Genomic DNA, 24,346 nt, shown 5'->3' on the forward strand with positions numbered 1-24,346 from the left:
GAAACACGGACATGAATATGCAGTGTCTAATTAGCATAATGGTGGCCACACGCACTTTGAAGGTGCAGCTTTCGGAATGCTGCCACCTGTGTAGATGGGGGCTTCTCAAAAGGAACCCCCTGACTTTGAAAGCAGAAACCTAAAACCTACCCCCAGTAGCTACCCTGTCATCCAATCAGATCTGTGGGCAGTGTTGCAGCTACAACAAATCTCATTTTTAAACACCATGGCCATGGTGGCTACACTACCTCTGTCTCGCAGAAGGCATGTAAATTATGGCAGTTTGAAAATGCAAACGAGGTTGATATGAATATTCAGTGCCTCATTTGCATGATAAGTCAACCGGCCTGTTGAAAATGCTGTTTTCAAACTAAAGGTAGTCTTGTAGCTCGGGTTCCTTTGAAAGGGTGCCCCGGTTTCAAAAGCACCCTTCTCAAAATAAATTGGGAATAGCTGAACAGAACAGTAATTCTCTCGAGTTCTTTCCTCCTTTTTTATTGTCAGATTTAAAGGTAAAGGTGCCATCGGACAGAGCTCGACATAAATTCTACTTTCATCTGCATTCCAAATGTCGTCTTCAGGAAATTCATGTTTCACTCAAGCCACTTGTTTTCTAACCATTCTTCCATGCCCCCGATGGCTGCATTTTCGGCTTTTCTTTATGCATTTCTAAAAACACTCCCTTCTTTTAAAGCACTCAAATTAGGCAGCGTCGTCCGTGAAAGCCGTAAACACCCCGGGGTCACTACCAATTCTGCTTTTTAGGGTGACCGATGGTCTCCTGCGTGGGCATTTCTCCCTGACTTGTCTGATTCGTTTCATCCATAGGGGCTGTGCCTGACCTCGTGTTTTTTGCTGTCTCTTTTATACAGTACCCAGATCTCGAGCAAACAGGGGAACAGTGTGTGTGGTAACGAATGAAAGACGAGCGAGGGTCCCAATCAGGGGCAGACAGTGACGAGTAGCCGCCCCCCCTTCTCCAGAAGCTGATGCTAAGGGGGCTCGTGCTTGGGAGCCCAGGTTCGGAAGCCGGTGGGCTCATCCCCGAGTTAGCTCTGCCGGGCCGAGTAGAGCAGCCCCTGCCGCGGGGCCATGAACTGCCTGCACCGGGGCGCTCTCGGTCCCTTCCCACCGCTCCCGACGAAGGCAGCTTCCCCCGCAGCCTCCTCGCTCCGCCCGCCCGCCCACTGGGGTGACTCACGGCGGGGACCCCGCCGCTCCCGGGCCGTAAGGCGGGAGGGGAGGCGCGTTGCCAGGGCAACAGGCCAGAAAGGACACGTCAAACTGTCCCAGGCAAGCTTTGGGGGAAGGGGGCGGAGCATCGGAGTGTCACGAGGTTGCATGTCTCCGGCAGCGCCTAGTTCCCCTTAGCCTAGAAGGAGAGCGGCGCGGCTCAGCCGAACATGCTGGCGGTGGCGGTGGCGGCGTCTCAGGCTCGTACGTCTTGCCGGCGGCGGCAGCGGCAGCCAATCAGGGGCGCGGAGGCAGGGTTCGGTTGCTCCGCACGCTGAGGAGGCTGGCGCTTCTGTGCGAGCGCTTCCTGTCCGCCCGCACGGTGGGACTCGGTGGCGGCGGGTGCTGGGGACCGTTGCGGGGCTCGGCCCGTCCTCGGCCGGGAGTGACCATGGCGGGGTGCCGTTAGGTCTGCGTTGCGGGGTGGAGCCGGGACTGCTCGGCGCGTCCCAAGCCGGGATGGGGGCGGGGGCCTGCCGGCGGGGCCCCGAGGCGCCGGGGGGCCGAGCGACCGGCCGCGTCGCCGCGGTCCTGCTGCTGCTCTTGCTCCTGGATGCGCCCGCCGGGCTGCGCGCCGCCCTGGAGGAAGACACCGGCAGGAACAAGGAGCCGCCGGCGCCGCCACAACAGCAGCAGCCACAGCCCGCGGTGCAGGGACTGGAGCCGGCCCGAGCCGAGGTGAGGTGACGAGTCCCCAGTTCCTTCCCTCCCCCTACCAGGGGCTGCAGCCCTACAGCAGCGTCAGGGCCGGGCTGGCCGGGGCCGCGTGTCGTCCCGCTCCCGGCACGGGGCGGGTGCCTTCGGGGGGTAGACACCCCGTCCGGGCGGGAGGCGGGGGCTGTCGGATGTCTCAAACTGGCGTGGCCTTAGAGCCTCCCCCTCCTGCTGACCCGCCTAAGTCACGTAGGGTGGTTCTGCAGCTTCTCAGCTTTAATCTGTACGTGCTTACCGAGTAGGACTGCCAGGTTAACCTTGATTTATATTATGCTGAACTAATAACATGTTATTAATCTTGATTGCCACGAAGAAGGCTGTAGTTGCTTGGTCTTTCTGCAGCCTTCCCATTGAGGGTGGTTGGGAGTCCACCAGTGGATAGAGAGGAATTTCAATCTCCAAATTCATACCTCCTGCACCGAACTGAATTAAAACTGGTTTTTATTCCCCTCTGAATCAAGAATAATTTTTGCTCACCTTTCCAAGGGTAGTATTGTTAAATAGATCCCGACATGTATCTTGAAGCCAAGCTTTAATGCTTCCAACTGAACAAGAAAGGGGAAGTCATTCATGTAAAAATACTAGCATCTTATATTTTGATTATTGAAATGTGTCATGTTTTTTCTGCCTGTGTTTCTGGATCATTAATATCACATATCAGTTAATTAAGCACAGTACTCCTTAGTGAGTTCCCAGTTCAGGAACGCCACTACAACGCTACCACCTTATTATGCTTTAGGAACTGTAATAACGACTTAGTATTTTCAGACTTGATGCTGTGAGGGCAGAAGAAAGAGGGAAGCAGAGAGAACATGAGCAGTGTAAGCTAAAAGGCAGAGCAGAAGGGAAGGATCAAGGCAAAACTGCAGCAGGAGACCAGCTGATTCAACAAAGTAGATTGTGGTGAAGAGACTGGGAGAAGGGCTAATGGACGAAACATGAATGGTGAAATATGGTCTTGACTGCATTCCTAACCTAATAGGTCAACTTTCTGCTTCAACTACGTTGACTCTGTATACGCTGCCAGTTGATCAACAAAACTTTTGTCATTTGCAGGTGCTTAAGCCCCTCCCCCATGACAGATATTAAAAAAAAAAAAAAAAATGAAAGCCTCTCCCGCCTCCACCACTTTGGAAGTAGTTTGTTGGCATAAATGCTAACAAACAGCCCAACTTCTAGTGACACCACTGTGTTGCTAAAAGCTGGGTAGTCTAGAGGAGGCCTTTATCTAAAGGTTTGCAACAGCTGATGAACATTTCACCTAAAGCTGAGAAGTCACTTTAGACCCAGACTTCTGGTCATGGGTTATCACAATCATCTGTCCTCTTATCCTTTCGCAGACTTATCAAGTTCTGATTATACAGTAATGCTCTCAGAAATAGGTTAATAATCTGCATTTGTCTGAACAGCAATGTTTTGGTTTTTTAAAAGCAACTCTTATGGGAATCTTAGAGCCTAAAAAGGAATAACTTCACCTCTGTAACATAATCCATCCATAAGAAACACCTGCATCTGTGCAGGGATATCAGTTGTTAAGTTTGTCAATATTTATTGCTGACGGGAGACTTTCCATGGCACACACAGCAGCTAGGCACCTACCTCCCATTTCTGCCTCTGAAATTCTCCCTAAATACTCTATATTAGACTGTCATGAGGGCAGAAGTTAGGGCAATGTTCAGCAAGTGTCTAGTATTTTGGACATTATAGCTGTCTGAATAAGGCTAAATATGGTACTGGTAAACATTTTTCTTACTTTCAGTAAAGTTTAACTTAGCTCCTTGTTTTCAACTCCCATTGTTGACTTCATATTCATTTGTCTGTGGACCTGACAGGCTAAGGCAGGATTAAGCACTTTTTACTCTGGGCCCCACTTTTGGCCCTGCAATTAGCCCTGTCCCCCATGGGAGGGGACCACAGGAAGGAATTGGTGGTGGGGGTGTTCGTGAAGGGGATGGGACTCAAGGGGTGCCCTTAAGAGGGAGCAGTGCTCGGAATATGTCTCAAAGGGAAGCCCCCTGGAGCTCAGCTGCATCACCATCTCCACCTTATAGGCATTGCCCTTGCTGTGCTGCTGGCCACTGAACTTGGCGCTGCTATAGAGCGGGAGATGGTGACCCCAGACTGCACTGTGTTGATGGACAGCAGTGGCACCAGACTGCAGGCAGCCCTGCACCACTGCAAGTAGCAGCACTTGCTCCATGCTGGCACCTCGGGAGGGTTTCTGGGGGCCAGCGTGACATGGTCTGCATGGACCAGTGCATCCACCTTACCGAGCTGGGAATTTGCCAGCTGCTCCTGCTGCTTGACTCAGGGCCTCTGAACATTCTGATTGGCAGAGGCCAAATGGAGAGGAAGCAGAGGTCTGGGGAGGCAGCGGAAGCTGTGGGGGTATGTGAGGGGGAAGCTGGTCACATTAATGGAATATGTCTCCTTTTCTTCTCGAGAGCTGGTGGCTAGCAGCAGTGGTGAGGATCTATGGGCAGTGTTTGAGTCTGCAGCTTCTCTCATGGGTTATCTGTCCAATATTGGATTTGCACAGTTGATTGCAATAACTGCATGTCAGTTTCCAAATTCTTGAGTCTGAGAGTTTTTCCTTCTGAGAAGTTCTTTTGCATGGTGTGCACATATGCTATCAAAGGATGATGTCCCCTGTTGTAGCATTCGTTGCCAGGTATTTCGATCTGATGATGTAGATTCCCAGGATTTTGGACTGATGCTGAATTTTTTTTGTGACATTTTTGCACGTATCCTTGAATCTCAGCTTTGGTATTCCTCTTGTTCTCAATCCACGTGACAGTTTACTGAAGAGGATTTTTTTGGGGAAGACATTCATCACCGATTCTTCTGACATGACCAAGCCGTCATAGTCTTCTGCTGTTGAGGCTAACTATGAGGCTGGGTATGCCAGATCTTGACAGGACATCTGCATTTGAAATTTTATCTTGCCAGTTGATATTCATAATTCTGTGGAGGCAGCAAAGACAGAAGCTGTTCAGTTTTTTCTCCTTGTTTGAGAAGGTGGTCCATGTATCAGGATATTCAATACACATGCCTGGTAGATTAGTATCTTTGTTTTCACTGTCAGTTTAGGATTGTTCCGTGCTCATTTCCTAAATCTGCCAAAAATAGCAGCTGCCTTCCCGATTCTGATGTTCAGTTCTTCATCCATGGATAAGTTTGTGGTGACAGTAGATCCAAGGTAACAGAATTGTTCAACCACATCTAATGGGCTAAAGTATCGGAGAGGTAGCCATGTTAGTCTGTAGCTTCGAGAACAAGAAGTCGTCTTGTGGCACCTTTATAAACTAACAGATATTTTGGAGCATAAGCTGTCAGCTCTGGCCCTTCCTCTTACTGGGATCCCACTCTTTAAATACCCTTCTGAAATGACCCCTCCACTCGTGCATCTGATGAAGCGGGTCTTTGACGATAAAAGCTTATGCTCCAAAATATCTGTTAGTCTATAAGGTGCGACAAGACTTTTTGTTATCTAATGGGCTGTTATCCAGAATTGAGATTGGGTTGCTGAGATATACCTTGAGTGAATACAACTGTTCTCTTCATGCTTATGTCAAGGGAAAACAACTTGCAGGCTCTGGATAAAGAATCCATCAGTGACCGTAGCGTGTCTTCATTCTGAGTGATGAGAGCTGCATCGTCTTCAAAGAGGAGTTCCCTGATGAGGACTTCCTTGACCTTAGTTTTGGCCTTGAGTCTTGCCAGGTTGTAGAGAGAGCCATCTAATCTTGTGTTGAGAAATACATCACTGTGTGAGTTTTGAAATGCGCAATTTAGTAGAATTGAGAAGAATATGCCAAAGAAAGTAGGGGCAAGAACGCACCCTTGTTTGACTCAGCTGTTCATTGCAAACGGTTCCAATGTAGATCCATCATATTGTACTGTTGCTTTCATGTTTTCGTGAAAGGATGTTATGAGCTTGCATAGGGTTGGTGGGCAGCCAAACTTGTTTAATACTCTATATGGTCCTGAGCTGCTGACTCTGTGTCAAATGCCGTTAAGTCCACAAATGCTATGAATAACAGCTTTCCTTGTTCTCTGCATTTTTTCCTGTAGTTGTAGAAGTGAGAAAATCAACTCCATTGTCGATCTGCCAGCCCTGAAGCTACATTGTGTTTCTGGATAGACTAGATCTGTGAGTTTTTGCAGGCGTTTGAGAATGACACGGGCAAATGCTTTGCCCGTGATGCTCAGTAACGGAATGCCTTGAGAAAGTTCCTCCTCCATAGGCTTTGCATCTAGCTCAGACATTTCTGAAAGGGTTGAGATGAGGTTGTCAAATTCAGGTTGTACTGTACGCTCGTGGGAATAAAGGTTTGAGTAGTGTTCCACTCATCTGGGCATCTGAAGATTTTTGTCTGTGATCATGTGTCCATTTAAATGCTTCAGTGGGATGATTTTGGTAATGTATGATGAATTGAAGAAAGCACTTGGACCAAACATGGTTTTCAGGTTGCCCGAATCAGAGATGCCTTTTGAATATTAGAACATAGGTCGGCCCAATACTTGTTCGGACACTGACTGAATTCTCTCTGAAGAACAGATCTTGTGTGTCGAAGTTGATCTCTTGTGCTTTGAGATGGGTTCTTTATGTTGTTCAGATGTGCCTTGTGCTTCTCTTCAAGAAGAGGCCTCAGAATGTCAGCATTGTCATAGATTCAGTCTTTGTTAGAGAATTTAAATGTTCCAAAGTCAGATTTGGCACATTGGTATATTGCATCTCTCAGCATGGACCGTGTTTCATCAACCGTTTGTTGGTCAGGTTTGTGTTCCATTTTGCAAGTGAGATCATCTGCAAAGATAGAGTATTTCAGCACATCTCTGCTATTGAGGTATTGATTTTTGGCTTATTGCATTTCTTTGTCTTATAGAATTTCTTTGGGATGATTTTCACTCTGCTGATGATCAGGGAGTGATCAGTGTCACAATCTGCTCTGTGGTATGTGCGTGCAATTTTGACGGTGTTGAAAAGTTTCCTGTGTACCAGTAGAAGGTCAAGTTGATGCCAGTGACTGGATCTGGAGTGATACTATGAAACTGTGTGGCACTCTTTCAAGTTAAAGAAAGTATTAGTGACGCAGAGCTGATTCTAAGAGCTCAAGAATTCAAGAACACTTTGACCATTTTTGGTCATTTTCCCAATACTGTGATAACCGAGGCAGACGGACCAGGATTTATTGTTGTGTCCAACACTAGTGTTGAAGTTGCGAAGGAGGTACAGTTGTTCGCCCGTTGGAAAGGAGTAGATAACTTTCTGAAGATTATAATAAAAGTGGTCCTTGTCTTCAGCGCATGACGCCAATGTGGGTGCATAAGCACTGATGATGTTGACGTATCCTGACGTGGTGCGGAACTTCAGGGATATTATAAGTTCCGCTTCTGCTCTGGGCATATTGATAGATTTCAGCAGATTGTTCCAAACAGCAAATCCAACTCCACAGAGGAGGTGTTGCTCTGAACTCAAGCCCTTCCAGAAAAAAGTGTAGTTGTTTTCTTTTACTGACACAGCATCTGCCAGCCTGGTTTCCTGGAGAGCAGCGATGTCGATGTTCTGTTTGTGTAGCTGTTGATCTACAACTGCTCTTTTGCATATTGAGTCTGTGTTCATAAGGTCGTGGGCAGATAGATAGAACTCAACAATAGATGATCCTGGGGTGCAACAAAAGAGACTGCAAGCTGCGGGGAGGGGCAGGAAATTGGGTTGTAGCTACTTTATGAGAAGGCAGTAAAAGTTTGTGTTTTTTTTTCTCCTTGCTTTTTGTTAAAAACTGTGTTTCCTGCTAAAGAGATTTTCTGATAGAGGGCAGATTGTCAGATAGAGGACACCCTATTAAAAACACTTGCAATTGCTGGCAACCTGTCTCAGGAAGCACCCCCACTGTTGCTACCAACTGTGGATGTACAACAGTGGCAGAAGCATTTATAAATTTTCAGGAAAATAAGTAAAGACAAGATTTACTAGTAACTACAGAGGCAGTTAAATGATGTTACCGAAGTCAAGAACCAAGAGTATGAAAGTTAAGCAATGGAAAATCTAAGGGATGTTTAAGTAGAGTGTTAAAACTCTTGTTGATATTGTGCAATGTTACTGATTTAGTGTTTTGAAGAAGTGAGTCTAGAATGTCTGAGATTCAGTCGTGAGGGATAATACACACAATTCTGAGATATTCAGTAGATTTTCCACTAAGACCAGAGTTGGTCTTCCTTTTATTTCCAAGCATAAAATAGCAGGTGGAAAAATCCCTTCTTAAAAGTCCTTTCCTACCCCTCAAAAATAAAAATAAAAAAGTTTCATTTTTTTTAAAAAGGCTCAGGATGATCATTTTAGAACATGTCGTTCCTAATTCTGTGACACTTTCAGCCCTTTGGATTAGTATGTGAGTATATCCTAATTTATAGTACTGGGTATTATACAATAGCCTAATCAACTGATTTTGATGTCTTTGACATCTGTATAAAATTTGTTTAATTTAAAACTAATAAATGTAGGGTAGAATGTTATTTGCAAGAATGTGGTCTACTAAATATGAAATATTAAGCAGGAAATTTGGCATTTGATAAAGTGAACCGCAAAACTTGATCACAAAAAGGAAGACAACAGTACAATGACAGTGTTTGTTTATATGCCACTAAAACTGACTTCTTCAAGTTTTCCTGACATTTTAAAAAAGGAAAGCACATTTTTCCTTCACTTGGAACACATTACTAGTTTTAGTATCTTTGAATTGTTCTGAAAATTAGGATTCATATTTAAATGTTGTAACAGTCAAACTTCTTTAGGTAACTTCACTTTTCTTTGCCTGGCACGACAGGTTTCAGAGGCAGCCATATTAGTCTGTTTCAGCAAAAAACAACAAGAAGTTTTGTGGCACCTTACAGACTAATATTTTTATTATGGCATAAGCTTTCGTGAGTTGCAGCTCACTTCATCAGATACGTGAGTTTGAAAAAAAAGAAACAAGTTGGGATACAGAAATGGGAATCTAACACTGTCAAGTAAACTCTCGAATTATGTGGGAGCTGCGTTTTTGCAGCCCCTGCGTAACTCAAATTTTCATGCAAGTTGAGGGGAGATGCGAACCAGGCTACAGCGTCGTTCCCAGCTCCCCAGGGCTTGCAGGAGCTGGGAGACCGGCCAACCCACCAGCTCTCGTCTCCTTGCCGTTTGGGGGACCCAGTAAACTGACCAGCTGGTCAGTTTCCCGGGTCCTGCAAGCACTGGGGAGCTGGGAACCAGACTGTGAACCAGACTCCCTGGCACTCCAAGGAGCAGGAAACTGCTTTTGTTGGGGTGGCAGCTTGACTCGTAGCTGCCAGGTGTGGCAGCCATGAGTCAGGCTGCTGTCACTGACAGGAGTGAGGAAGAACCACTCCTGTCAGGACCAGTAGCCTGATTTGCAGCTGCCACCCCTACAGGGAACCGCTGCTGTCAGGGGAAGCAGTCATGTTAAACCAAGACATGCGTATCTTGGTTGTGCATATCTTGAGGGTTCACTGTATCGCTACTATTTGTCTCTGCAACATTAATTTTCTAGGTTTCGGAACAATTCAAAGAAATGTGACTGCATGTCCCAGTTTCTACAGAGTCATTCGCAGCTGGGATTGCATAGACCCTTCTTCCCATACACTGATAACATCCAAAAGCGCCTTGGTGGTCGATGCAGGAAGTGTTTGGTGCAATAGCCAGCCATAGTCAGCTGGAAAGTTGCCATGAGAGCACTCCAGGCTGAGCCATTCATCAGGAAGTAGAATTTAAATTTCCCTGAGCTTGCAAGGGGGAGGAGCAGATTGCAGTTTACCTGCCTGTAGTCCAGCAGAGTTCAGATGCTATTTGGGCACTATGGGAAGCATCCTGAGTGCAATAAAGACATGTCCCCCACCCTCAACCCGAAAAAAATTTTAAAAAAAGCCTCCTGTGGTACACACTGCGTGGTTGTCAACAGTAAATGGAGGGGGAAGGAAAAAAGTCCCTTGTGGCAGTAGAAGATTTTTTGTCACCAAAAATCAGCCTTTTTGTGACTTTTGTCTCACTATAGTGTGAACACCATCAAGAGTTTTGTCACCAAAAAGATATAACAGTAATCAGAAACTGTTACTGCTTGACTGATCTGCCAAAATATTAGAAAGAGCCATGTATTGTAAATTGCATTCATGCAGTGATTTGAAAATGTACCTTCCATTTACTGTGATAGTGATTGCTGTACCTAAGTAATATAATCTGTACAAAATTATTAGTTTATTAATAATAGCAGGGTATCATGGGTTCATGATTGATCTCTGTAGTCCCAGATTAATGTCAGTAAGTAGTAGTGAAGATGATAGTAATTGAAAGTAGTTAAAAAGAGAACTCAATCCTGCTTGAAAATATTCTAATAAAAAGTATTAGACCATAATGGTTTGCAGTAGGAGAAAACAAAAGCTGAATTTTCCTTGGAGTTAAATGTTCAAACTTAAGCAATCATTTTTTTTTTTTACTTTTACAGAAGTGGCCCACTCCAGTTGCTCCAATTCATCTGATCAGTGAAGACACTGCTGATAAAACTAATTTGGGGTTTATTCATGCATTTGTGGCTGCCATATCAGTCATCATTGTGTCAGAGCTCGGGGACAAGACTTTCTTTATTGCAGCCATCATGGCAATGCGTTATAATCGGTTGACTGTAATGGCTGGTGCCATGCTTGCCTTAGGACTGATGACATGCTTATCAGGTTAGAGCTCTTTCCTGCCTTTCTCAGAATTCATTGATTTCGTACAGACGCATATGCATGTTTAATTTATTGACTTTAAATCTTAACCAAAGTGAAAATTAATGCAACAGGTATGCAGACTATATGACTTTAAGAGCTACTAGCTATTTGTAGTGTCTTCTAATATAAATTTTGTGCCTCTCAAAATAGTGGGCTCTTATAATATCATTAATTAGCTGAAGACATGGGGCACTCAGAGATAACATGTATATTGATATGAATTGATCCCTCTTGGATTCTTACTTATGCACTGATATTCAGGTTTAAATGAGATACGGACCAGGTTCTGTGGTGCTTTTCCTGTGCAGTATGTAGAAAAAGCACCTAGAGTTTAGGAGAGAAGGTTGCTTTAGATATCTCTAGGATTCCAGGCTGGCACTGCCCTCACTGTAAGAGCAGCTCCAAAGGCAGCCACATAGCAATTTCACGTACCCCCAATGCGGCATTTACAAACAGTAACAATCAGGGTCATCCTGGTATTATTTAACATACAATGTATTTAACAGTTTAACATAAAATTTTTTTTTCCAGTTTTATTTGGGTATGCCACCACAGTTATCCCCCGAGTGTACACATACTATGTGTCAACTGTACTGTTTGCAATTTTTGGCATCAGAATGCTTCGGGAAGGCTTGAAGATGAGCCCAGATGAGGGTCAGGAGGAGCTGGAGGAAGTTCAAGCGGAAATCAAGAGAAAAGATGAAGAAGTAAGTCATAAAATATCTCAAAGTGATGATTAGGAAACACTTAGATCAGTTAGGTTGCACAGTGAAGGAAGAGCATGCGTATGGGTTGCTCAGCTGTATATATGTGTGATAATGGGTTTGAACAAGTGCGTGGCTGACAATAGCAGTAAAACAGGCAGAAATGCCTCTCCTCATCATGAGGCCACATAAGAGTACCCCCCTCTTCTTTCTGGAGACTGTTCCAGCAGCTGGCTATAATTCTCTGCAATATGGCTTCATTTTGAGGTGGGAAAGAGGAGTGAACTGCCTTTTCACAGAATTCACTCTTGAAATATGTATCACTTTCATCTGGGGCTTTATCAGCCAGTATGTTGACATCTACCATTGCTGGTGCTTTTATTTATAACGTTTAGGTAAAGTAATACTGAAGCTAGTGTTTCTGCAAGTGTCCTTGTGAACGTAAGCTCAGCAAAATACTGCAGAAGTAAGGAATACAGTTACTACTTTTTCCCTGGAGCATTAGTTTTATTTCATTTATTAGCATTCTTATTTTTACTGTATCCCCCTCCCAACTCAAGTCACCATTGTTTAGCATGATAATAATGCAGTCAGGTTCTTCTCAGTATTTTTAAAAATAGCGTAACAATTCAGTATATATTGTCTAAAATAAAATTGCATTTCCTGCTCTAAAGTGCTTGTCTTATGTTTTTGCCAACTTCGCACATTTGTAGCAGGAGCTACATATTTGGATTGCCTAAATGTACAGTTCCATAGCTTTGAGGCAAACAGTAACTTGTAGGGAAGAGGGCAAATTTAGATACATAAATTGTAGCTAATCTTGATGGCAGGAAGTACTTTAAACTTTTCAATAGCTAAGTTTATCATTCCAAGACTGACTGTCCTGGGTGTTAAATTAATTAGGCTTACGTTTCTAAGCAGTATTTTCACTGAGCTATTTGGATAATATTTCAGTTCTTCTGATGAACTTATTTGTTTCCAGTTCCAGAGAACGAAGCTGTTAAATGGACCAGGAGATGTGGAAACAGGGACAGGCACAAATATACCTCAGAAGAAGTGGCTGCATTTTATTTCTCCTATATTTGTTCAAGCTTTTACTTTAACATTTGTAGCAGAATGGGGTGACCGCTCTCAATTGACAACAATAGTCTTGGCAGCAAGAGAGGTGAGTCTGATCAACACAAAACAACCCCTGTTCTTTTGTCATTTAAAAAAATAATTGGCAGCAGTTGAGGAAGAAAGCAGATGGTATATCCTTCATCAAGACATCAAGCTCTGTTTCTTTTTTGTGGTTTATTAGATATACCCTATTAATGATGGAAGCATGTGGAGGCATGAGTCTGAAGGCAGTGTGGTTATTTCTGTGCATCCTCGTTACCTGAAATGTTACTGTCATTACAGTCACTCTTTAAAGATTCAGTTATATTTACTGCATGGTTTGAGATTGCAAGTGACCTCTCTGGAAAAAACTTGTTCTCTCTTCAGCTGTACAGTATAGGAGGTGGTTATAGCATAGAACAACATGACAATCATTTAAGAACCTTTTTTGAAAATGTTCTGCCAAACAAATATGGCTCTTAAAACTACTACAGCTTTAAAGAGGAAAGTATTTGATCAACCCTTAAAACTATTAAAACCTGACTTTTTTTGACTTCAAAAATGCATTTATTTTATAATATGTACTACTCTGAAAAATAAGCATTGAAGTACTGTTCCTATCTATTGACATCAACAGTGCAGCTAAAGACAGGAAGACAGTGAAAAGCGAAATTCACTTAAGCTTCTGACTTTTTAAAAATGGGGGGGTGTATTTTTCTAACCAGATGCATACACAATGCTTTTTTTCTTTTCTATTATATACTGTGCATGGAAACATTCTGTCACAGTCTAGCATTCAGTAGGTAGGTAGGAAATACCAGAACAAAGCACGTGCAACTTGAGTTTGGTCTTTTTGTGCGTATGCATTATGATAGTATGTTGTAATATACTTAAATACTATTTTTCCACAGGACCCTGGTCATTCAGTTTACAGGACGGACCTGGCCTGCAGATGATACTTCACAAACAGTATATTTACCGTATTCATGTGAGACAAGGAGCTAGAAAGTTTAAGATCAAAAGTATCCATGAATGTGTGCGTCCAATTTGAGACTCCCAGGACCTGCAAGCACGTGTAGTAGAGGAAGCTGTTGATTTGGGATCCTGGCTTCATTTGTTGCAGAAGTCAGAAGATGTATAAGGAATGAGGCAGGGACTGCTAATAGAGAGAGGATGGTCTCATGGTTAAGGCAATTTAATGATTTCCTGGGAAAATAAATTTCTTTCCCTGCCTCTTCCACAAACTTCCTGTGTGATGCTGGGCAAGTTGCCTAAACAAAACTTATCACGGATGGTCACTTGTCTGATTTGCATAAGTTCTGACTGCTCAAAACTGCAACTGATGAAGTCAATGGGAGCTATGCTGTGAATACGTACAGCACAGTATAGTGCTGAGTTTTCTGAAAAATCAGGTCTTGGGGCATCTCAAGTTGGAGATCCCAAATTAGTGGATACTTTGACTTTAAACTCTGCTTCATAGTTCCTCATCTCACATGGGTGTTACAAGGACAAGTCAATTAATGTTTGTGAAGGGCTCAGATTCCATAATGATTGCCACAGACAAGCTCATGAGAAAATAATTGTCATCTGACCTGGGTTTAAATGGTGTGTAGTTATTTGAACAGTGAAGACAAAACAAAATGTTGAGTAGCTGCTCATTAAGTGAATCCTGTTTTTCCTGTACTGTGAAAAAGATAGTTACCTGTTCTGTAACTGGTGTTCTTTGAGATGTGTTGCTCATCTTCATTCCAAGTTGGGTGTGTGTGGATGCCCACCCAGCTGCCAGAAGCTTTTTGCCTTAGCTAGTAACCCTAGGGTCGGTGCGGTGTCTCCTGGAGTGGTGCCGATACAGCAACCATGTGCACTGCCCTCCCTGCCCCCAGCTCAGTTCCTTCTTGCCAGCTACTCCGACAGTGGGGAAGGCAGGAGGGTTTTGGAATGAACATGAGCAACACATCTTGAAGAACACCTGTTACAGAACAGGTAACTGTGTCTTTCCTTCTTCGAGTGATTGCTCATGTCCATTCCAAGTTGGGTGAACACAAGCCAATGCCTAGAAGGTGGGGTCAGAGTCCCAAACACGCTGCAGGACAGCCCTTCCCACCACAGCGTCTTCCCGTGCATGCTGTGTCAAAGCGTAATGTGCTGCAAACTTATGAATTGAGGACCAGGTGACCGCCCTACAGATGTCCTGGATAGGCACCTGTGCCAAATACGCCACAGATGATGCCTGTGCTCTCATGCCGTGTGCTCTAACTGGTGGGGGAGGAACCCCCATAATCTTGTAACACTCCTTGATGCACGCGGGATTGGCAGAGCTCCTGGCATCACTGAAGTTATGCCCACGCTCTGTCTCCATGCTTCATGAAACACCCACGGGGTCCAGAGGGGCCATTGATGTGTCGCCCGTGAAGCTGGTGGCCAATCCAATCGTCCGAATGACTACAGTGCCTGCGATGGCTATGGCGCAACCTTCTTGAGCTCCCACTGTGCCCAGAGCTCAAGTATAAGGAATCCAACTCTGATGCCAATTCAGAAGCCAGTGACTGGAGTCGGCGCTGAAGTCAAACGCACCGATGACTGTGGTGGTGCTAGAGCAAAAGGCACCTGAAACTGGCCCACAGTCGCTCCCTGATGGGTTGGCACTGGAGCGCTCGGCACCGAGTACAGCGTCGGTGCCAGCATCAACATGAGCACAGGGGTTGGCACAGGTGTGACGTTCATAGGTCCTGACTGCTCAGTCTCGATGCTACGGCACCAGTCCTCTGCCAATGGGGAGGGACCTGGTACCATCATTTGGAGAAGGTCTTGTGCCACTCAAAATGCCTGCAGCGTTGAGGGCAAGTCCAGCGCCTGTGGGCTCCTGCTCCACACTGGCTGCAGTATGCGTGTCTTCTGCCCTTTGACAGTGCACACCGGAGCCTTGGACTTATGCGGCCATGCTTGGACATTGGCGACCTATGCCTCTCATGCCACCTCTTCTTCTTCACTATTGGAGATTAACCTCTATGGTGCTGAGATGGTGACGGTGCTTGTGCCTGCTCATGGTGCTGAGAGTCCTTGGATGGCACCATGGTAGACAGTGCTGGTGCACTTTGCACAGAGGAGTCTGCGCTCCTGATGGGGATTCCTGAGGTTTAAGAGCTGCCTCCATTAGCAGGACTTTAAGGTATTGGGCCCTATCTTGTAAAGATCTGGGCTTACAGGCCTTACAAATTGACCAGCGGTCATGCAAGTGTCCTTCCCCTATGCAAATCAGAGAAGCTGAATAGGGGTTGCTCTTGGGCATACATTTTCCCCACTTTGTATGAATCTTAAAGCCTGGGGAGCCAGGCATTCCTCAGCGCCAAGGGAGACTGACAGCCCTGCCTTGGCTATTAGTGAAGAATCTAAAGACTAACTATTTAAACTCTAAAACTATTTACACTGCAACAGGTTATTAGCTACTTAATTAGAAAGGAGAAAGCAAGAGCTCCAACAACCAACCAGCAGTGTGGCAAGAAGGAACTGAGTGTTGGGTGGTGCGGGGTGTCGGGCGGTACATATATTGGTCGCCATATTGGCGCCACTGACCCTATGGCTGCTGGCTAGGGCAAAAAGCTTCCGGCAACTGGGCATGTACCCGCACTCACCCAGCTTGGAATGGACACTTGAAGAAGAATAGGTAGTTCTCCTGTAGAAAAAGTAGCATGTGATCATATAGTTAGATTGATTGTGTTTAGTGACATAATGATAACACATACACATTAGAAGGCGGAATTAATGTCTCACAGGCAACCTGAAGTTTGATGTCTTAACTCCTGAATCCTCAGCTCCAGAACTTAATGTGTTGTAAATGTGTTTCCCCTCAACCCCCCAATTGACTTTAAAAAACAAAAATGGGGGAAAAAAGTTTTGTGATGTAGTATCACACTGATGCCCACATGGGTCATCATCAGGGTAGGAACCTTTTGTATACTATGCACCTCCGCCACTTGAGCCATCAGAATAACGGACAGCAGTATAGGTTGACATCTTCTGGGAACAAGAACTAGTTGTATAGGAGGCACATTTTGTCAGAGGGTTTCACAGGTTTACTGACAGCAGAGGACTGGGGAGATTCAGGAATTCTGGGTTCCATTCCTGTTGTAAATGGCGGGGCGGGGGGAAGGCCACAGTCCCTTATTGCTCATATCCTCTCTCTGTGACACCCTTTTTGTGTTCTCCCTTCCATTCTTTCCCTGTCTTGTCTGTTATGTTTCTGTGGCTCCTCATCCCAGTCCAGTTCTCCCTTGCATAGCCAGTACCTGTTTCTCCCCTCTGGACTCCTTGTCTGATCAGTTGTTTTCTGCATTTTCCCGGGTCCTTGTCCAACCAGGCTCATTTCTCCCTCTCTGTCCCCTTAACCTCACTGGTTCAAGTCCCAGTCTCCTTTCCCAGCCAGTCTCAATTTAGTCCCTTTCTGGGTCTGTTGTTTCCCTGTATATACGTTTTCTTCTCTCTGCTTTCTAGCAACACCCTCTCCCCATGCTTGTTTGGTTTTGGTAGGGAAGTAGTACCGTCATTTTCTTTTCTTTCTATTGAGAAAGAAAAGTCAAGTAACTTTCCTTGCTAGAGGAGAATTAAAGGGATTTTTTCAGAAGCACTAATGACAATCAGGTACCCAGCTCCAAGTTTGTGCCTTTTATAGATTTCTTTGTCATCTTTTAGTGTTGAAACAGCCTAAAATTGTTTGTTATATCCCAACTAAGACAGGAGACTATACCTTAGAAGCTGAGTGTAACTCTTACTGCCAGGTTTGTTCTGTATAACAGAGTAATTGTCTTATTTTTTTAGTTACCTTTGTAGTAACTTCTTTTAACAAAAGTTACACCACCTTCAATTTTGGAAAGGGGTCTGTACATAAATCCTAGGTACCCACTTAAATGTTGGATGCGTTTTCAAATGGATTTACGTATCCAATAATGCTACAGTTTCAATTGACACTAAACCTAGACTAAAGTAAATTTCCATCTAGGTTGAAATTTGGTACGTATTGCCAATCTTAGCCCTTCTGATTTCATAGTGCTTTGGGTGGTCTCTTCAGAGAAAGTGCGTTAGCCTCAGGAATCTGGACAAAATCCTTCTGGTAACTAGAATGTGCTCTGACTACCAAGGAGTTACTCTTTAGAATTTCAGTTACGCATTTCATAACTTTTGAATGAGTGTACTTCTAATTGTGTAGTGTTGCTTTGTTTTTATCCAGCTGCCAGACTTCATCACTAAAGATGGCTGGTTTTCAGTGGTGGGCTAACAGTGAATCCTAAGTCTGTGGTAAACCGTTTAAAGATGGGGGAAATGTGCCGTGTTAGGCAGCTCCTCAGTTACCTGATTGTCTTTTTCTGTTGTGACTATTTCACATTGTTATGGAAGACAACTGCTATTGAGCGTGCAGAATTCCTAACCTATTTGACAATATTCCCTGAGGGTTACTTTGGCAGGGCAAAGTAGGAAAGTGTATTTTTTTTTTCTGGTAGACTGCTGTTTGAGCCCTGTAGATTTTCAGCTGTGTTAATGTTGATCTTGTGTGTTTGCATAGGATCCCTACGGTGTTGCGGTGGGAGGAACGGTGGGACACTGTCTGTGCACTGGCTTAGCAGTTATTGGAGGAAGGATGATAGCACAAAAAATCTCAGTCAGGACTGGTAAGTGAAATCTCATTCTAACTAAAAAAATTCTTAATGTAACTGTAGCTTACTTCAGGGATCATCAGAATGAAAACGATGGCATGTATACTTGGGGTGTAATTAAAGGATGTGCTTTTAATGCTAAAGAATTATATAAAGGAGCTTAAAAAGTAAGCTAAACCTACCATGCTTTGATTGTAAGGCTGCTAAACTCACTTATAAAACCATCAGATTTCTGAAAGTGCTCTTAGTACTTCTCACTTCATCCTCTTTCTGTGAAGATTTGATCCTCTGCCTTTCACGTGACGGCACCTCCTAGAGAGGACATCTCTCAAAATATATGTATAATGCCCACTCCTTCCACTGGCAGGTAGAATACATATGAAGCTTACCACCTATTCTCCCCACAAGAAAGGGAATAAATAGCACTGTAGATAGTGAAGCCTGATGTAGGCAAGCAGAGTGAAAACATGCTTGAGCCTGTAGTATGTACCCTGCATGGCTGTCTACTTCTCTGCTCATTTAAGCATGCCTCCCCCACCTACGCTATTTTCACATGCACTCCAGCAACTGGGAGGCAGTCCTCGACACATGGAGCTCTAAACTACAGTGGGGATGCCGCCTTCATTTTCACTGCAGCATGTAGCTAGCTATTCAGACCCTATGTGCCACTGCCCGTAGAACCAGCCAGACTAAGATTATGCATTCCTTGCAACTTTGTGCTTGTGGTGCTATGGAGAAGCTTAGTTCAGGAGTTCAATTGTAATTGTGTTTGGTAACGTAGCCAGTCTTTTCTTACTGTGATTTGCATTTCGGGGGATACTGAATCCCGATAACAAGCATTCAAAAGAAAGTTATAATGAGGCACAAATTTTAGCTCCTTGGTGGGTGGAGATAGAAGAAAATCTTAAGTGTCTTTGAAACACAACATATACTGTCAGGCAAACCTCCACCCTCCAGTAGTTTAAACTGGGTCTTTCAAAGGAGCAGGTCTGCAGGGGTTAGGCCTGTCAGAAAATCCCAGTTGCATCACATCTTTTTAGAGCTGCTCTATACAGAGAGAGCAACTTCTTTTCAAAATATCGGCGAGGCATCACGGGGTGTTTACAAAATATTTTGACTAACAGGGATATGCCTGTCTTGGACACAGGCTATTGTTTGTTCCAGATGCATTATCAGTTTAGTTTTCTTGCCCCCTAGAAATCGTACAGGGCATATTATGAAATGCATGTGTGCAGCAACAGAATGCACACATTTCAGTAAACAGTGTTTACTTGGAACACTTGGATAGTTCCCTGTTCATGCTAGCCAAGGAGCTGCTAGTATGTTATCTGCAAGTGGTGACTTACATGTGCCAGAGAAGCATCATGATACAATTTCTCTGGTCCCTGGAAGTGGAGTTTCTAAAGTCAGCTGTTCAGTGCAGGTAACCTGGAGAGCTATGCTAGCAGTACTCATCAACATTTGCTCTTTATGTCTGCATCTTTGCCTTAAGGTAGTGTAAGGTGGATTTTTATATTACTCTTGTTAGCCAAAAGAGCTCAGTTCTGGGGGAGCATCTGTATTTTATTCTGGTTAATATATAATAGAATTTAAACCAAGTTTATTTTAAGGATCAAAATGTATACTTTTTACAAGCATGATGTTAGACCGGGGTGGGGAAGATAGGGTCGGTAAAGGTCCAGCCTACAAAGCCTTTTAATCCAGCCCTCAACCTGCCTCTGTGGCAGGGATCAGTGCCACTCAAAGCAGCTGGCTGCTCTCTGTGGCACAGGGAGAGCTTTGCATGCTGCCCTCACCTCCTGTTGGCCTGAAACTGGCCAGTGGAAGGTGAGAGATTTTGGTGAGGGTGAGGGCAGCCTTCCCCCGCTGACCATCAGAGAGCAGAGAGCCACATGGAACAGCCAGTGGGCTGGGGCTGCTGGCAGGCAGGGGGGGCTACCCAAGAATGCTGCTAGCAGGAGCTGTTTAGGTAAGTGCCTCCTGGCCAGAGCCTGCCTCTGACACCTCACCCTAACTCCCTCCCAGACTCTGCTCCTCCCCACACTCCTCCCCAGGCCAGAATCCTCTCCTGCAGGCCAATCCCCTGCCCCAGCTTACAACCTACTGCTTCACCCAAACTGCCCTCAGACCACTCACCCTGTCCTGCACCCTTGTCCTCTACCCTGAGCTCCCTTCTGCACTCAACTTCTTTCCCAGACCCCACACTCCCTCCATAGAAAAGCATGGCCCTTGACCACTTACCAGAACCTTGGAGTGGTTCCCAGCAAAAATTATTGCCCACCCCTAGACAGTAGAACAACAAAGGACATATCCTGGCAGGGTAATGCATGAGTCAGAAATAGCTTCTGTGTTCAGAGTTTACTTAAACTGCTGGCAGTGGAAGTCCATGAAAATGGAGTCCCAACAGGCATGGTAAAAGTGCATTTAACATGCAAAAAACTATTTTTCCTGTGTAACATCCAACTTTTTTTTTCTTGTCTTTCAGTGACAATCATAGGAGGCATTGTTTTCTTGGCATTTGCATTCTCTGCACTGTTTATAAGCCCAGAATCTGGTTTTTAACAAGTTCTTTTTTTTTTTTTTCCAATTGTCTTGAAAGAACAAGGGTTGGCAACAACAAGCTTCCCCTTCAGTGTTGCTGTATATAATGTACAGGTGGTATTGCTAAATGAGCACTGAAAATGAGATAATCAACTTCTGTAGCAATGAGTTGTGAGTTTGGCACATTTATGGACCCTGTGCCTTGAAGATCTGCTTCCTGTCCAATTTCCAAGGTGTATTTTGCTGGTGGTTGGGTGCCTCACAGGAACTGAGTGGCTTTTTTGCTTGCTGAACCTGATGATGGGTTTTGAAGATCTGCGTCCACAAACATGAGGCTTCCTTTCTCTGTTCCACATGATCTGCTGTCTGTTTGTAGAACTTATCCATTTCATTTGGCAAGCAACCATCCTGCCCATGGGCATTATTGTGTTATTGGCTATTGGGATATTTTATATTAGGGAGAATATAATTGACTCTTACACTTCACTTCCAGGATGCCCTCATGTAGCCTAAGTTACCTCCCATGCCGTCAAGTGACTGAGCCACTGACTGAAACATGTTTAAAAAGGTATCTTAATCAAAGGGTTTTGGTATCAAGTCAACAAAAGGGCTGACTCACGATGAACTCTTTTCAATAATCGGTCTAGATCTGAATTTCTTTACTTAACCAGTTCCTGTTTGAAGTAAGGTAAAAACTTATTGACCATTTTATTACTATGATGTATATTATATTTGACAGTGCTGCATTCCCAAACTTGAACAATAATGCATTTCTTTCAGATTGTTTGCCCATATTTTCTCCAATGGTGTAATGGAGTAGAATATACATAAAACAGTGCTATCTCCATAATAGTTATTTTCAGCTTTATTTCTTTTAGTGGTTCATTTAATTCCTTTGGCAGAGAGCAAGGCTTTCAGGGACTGAGGGAGAGGATCACTTTTAGCCAGGTATTTGTGAAAAAGGCAGCCACATTGATTACGGCTGTGAAAGTAAGATGCTGTCATAACAACTTCACAGTTTTGTTACTGAAATGTACTTGTAAGCACTCTGCCATTTTTACAAGGGGGAGTTGACTTCTGAATTCACAGCAGGTACCTGGGGTGTAATGTAATGTTGTGAGCTGAGATCCATGCAGTAGCAGACTACTTCGAAGTGTGTATGTACAAAAGGAACAGTACCTTAACTCTCTAACAGCAGCTTTCCCATGCAGCATTGTATCCTTATTCAAAGCTGTTCCTTTATCGACCATGCACCCCTGAAAAGTGCCTCTTAGAAGGATTGGTAGAACAATGAATAAAGGACAAATACACTAAAACAAATGTTAAAGGGGGGTATTTACACCACTGTCCAGCTTTCCAGAAAACTGAACCTTGGCATAAATTTTATTTGGCATAGCTTACTGCATAAGGGTTCTGAACCACTGTTTCTGCTAATCTTTCTACTCCATCTGGATTTCTTTTCCATTCTTGTGTGGAATAAATTTTTCTGTGTGCAGGGAGGTATGTGTAAATGTTTGCCAGTAGAAACAAAAAATGAGGCGGGGCAGTCTATTAATCAGCTGGGTCTCATTTGAATCTCTCGTGAGAGGCCACACAAGCACACAGTTTACAGGAAGCATTGTTCTGAACATCTGTGGAAAGTTATGGAAATAAAGTGACTCAAACTATTGATGGTTTTTGCCTCCTAGCTCCTAAAAGCTGCATTAGAGCCTGCCGCCCAATCTGTGTTGCTACTTGAGAAGTGGTGTTACTCAAACACCTGACTTTAGCACAGAGGTGTAGGGTGAAGTTGAGGGTCTAAGTACCTGAAGCCTCTTTAAAAGGCCTGAGGCTGCCCCACAGTGGAGTAGCTGTGAGCTCTCATTCAACCAAATGTGACTTTCAGATTGTTCCTTAGCTTCTGTGCCCACATGGTCTAGTAGCAGTCTACTGAACTGTGATCTGACCACAGCTCTGGGCCATTGCACAAAATGACAGCTGAGCTAGCAGTGGGGCATTTGTATGTGAATACTCGGTAACAGCAGAGGGGAGGGATGCAGAGCTGTTCTAAAGGGGCCAGAACTGGGCTTTGAAAGCAGCTTTGCTGCAGGGGTAGCGATTACCCTGTTTCCTGGGCAATAGGCTATGCAGCAGTGTTTCATGGAGAAGAAGGATGGGGGCTTTGTGTGGGCAACGGATTTCAGAAGCAGGCTACTCATGATGGAAACTCCAGCGCTCCAGCAGCCCTTTCCCTTGCATCTCTCAGTGAAGTACCTAATGTGCCTAAATGCCTTTAGAAAGGTGGCTTTGCCCTGTTGCTGGCTGCCTGTTGACAACCCTTTCTCAGAACCTCCCTTCCTGTAAAGTGCTATCACTGTACCTGCACAGCTGTAGCACATGTGGCTGGGCAGTGACATTAATCCCTTCTTTGCCCCTGCGTGTGCTGCCCCCCCACCCCAGGGTGTGTGGTGCAGAGAGCCGCAAGACTAAATATTTGGTATTCTCACAGGGGGGGTCATCAGTGCAGCACTTAGGGTAGCTGCAAAAAATATGCACCTGTGGCTATGTGCTTGCAATGCACTCAGTGCTAACTAGTAAGGCTGGTGTGAAATGTGATGGTTACAAACAGACAAGGCTCATTTTTCACAGTAGCATACTCAGCCCCAGCACACTTTGGGCTTAATCCCCTGGATGGGGTTCAGAGCAGCAGCAGGAGTTAGGGGCTATGGATGGGGGGGGTGGGGGTTGACACCAGGGGGCCTTCAGAATGACATCAGCTGGTCAGCACCTGAAATCCTGTTACCAGTCACTAAGGGCTGGGGCCTGAGCCCGCAGTTGTGTGAGGGGCAGCTAGGGCAGGCACCAGCAGCTATGTAGCCAGAGCCTGTGGCCCTGCCACAGCAAAACTGATGCCTACAGCCTGAATCATGTGGCCCACCCTGGGAAGGTGGGGAAACTCGTCAGCTCCCTGCTTCTCCAGGGTTGTGTTCCAGGTGGCTGTGGAAGGGGGGCCAGACCCAAACCCAGCTGGTAGCAGCTCCAGCACCAACAGGGTTCATACAGGAGCAATGTTGCAGGCTGCTACTCCCTTCTTCCCTAAGGCCCCAGCAGGCTGTAGCTGTAAGAACTGCTGTGCCTAACTCTTCTTGCACAGTTCCCAAACCCCCCCCCCGCCCCTAAGCATATATAGAGGGCTGCTTGGGATGGTCTTTAGAGCCCTCACAGAATGTAATCAATTCATGAGCAAGTTCTTGGATAAGCATCCTTTACAGGGATTATTTCATCGTTACCCAACCTGAGGGCCAAGGGCAGATGCAACAGCTTGTTATAAACTTGTCAATGGTTTTTATACACCAACCATTCCCCAGTCCCCTCATTGAAACCACTTCCCCATAGTTTCTTGCCCTAGATTAAAGGAGTAATTCCTCTGGTTGTGTGACCACCACCACCCCCCCCCCGGCCCCCATGCTTTGTTAGAGCATTGGTGTAGGAGCATAGGCTGCACTTGCATTAACTCTAAACCTGGTTAGTTGGAGTCAGGGTGTGGGCGGGCTGCTACCTCATAAGCAGTTACAACTGGTTTTAACATTTTAATCATACGAGTCACCACAACAGGTTTCAGTAATGCCAGTTGTAGTTCTCCTTAGCCAAAAGGACCCAGTT

The 24,346-nt window shown here is 44.8% G+C and overlaps 1 protein-coding gene across 1 annotated transcript; it reads left to right on the top strand.

Moving 5' to 3' along the window:
• The first annotated feature begins 1,500 nt into the window (after positions 1–1,500).
• On the top strand, positions 1,501–22,373 carry TMEM165 (transmembrane protein 165). The gene is made up of 6 exons (XM_074992795.1): positions 1,501–1,911; positions 10,449–10,674; positions 11,245–11,420; positions 12,400–12,582; positions 18,073–18,178; positions 20,649–22,373. Exons 1-6 carry the CDS (start codon positions 1,693–1,695, stop codon positions 20,723–20,725), a joined length of 987 nt encoding a protein of 328 aa, XP_074848896.1. The 5' UTR covers positions 1,501–1,692; the 3' UTR covers positions 20,726–22,373.
• The last annotated feature ends 1,973 nt before the right edge of the window (positions 22,374–24,346 follow it).

Source organism: Carettochelys insculpta, chromosome 4 (genome assembly GCF_033958435.1).
Source record: "Carettochelys insculpta isolate YL-2023 chromosome 4, ASM3395843v1, whole genome shotgun sequence".
In the NCBI taxonomy this organism is placed as follows: domain Eukaryota; kingdom Metazoa; phylum Chordata; order Testudines; family Carettochelyidae; genus Carettochelys; species Carettochelys insculpta.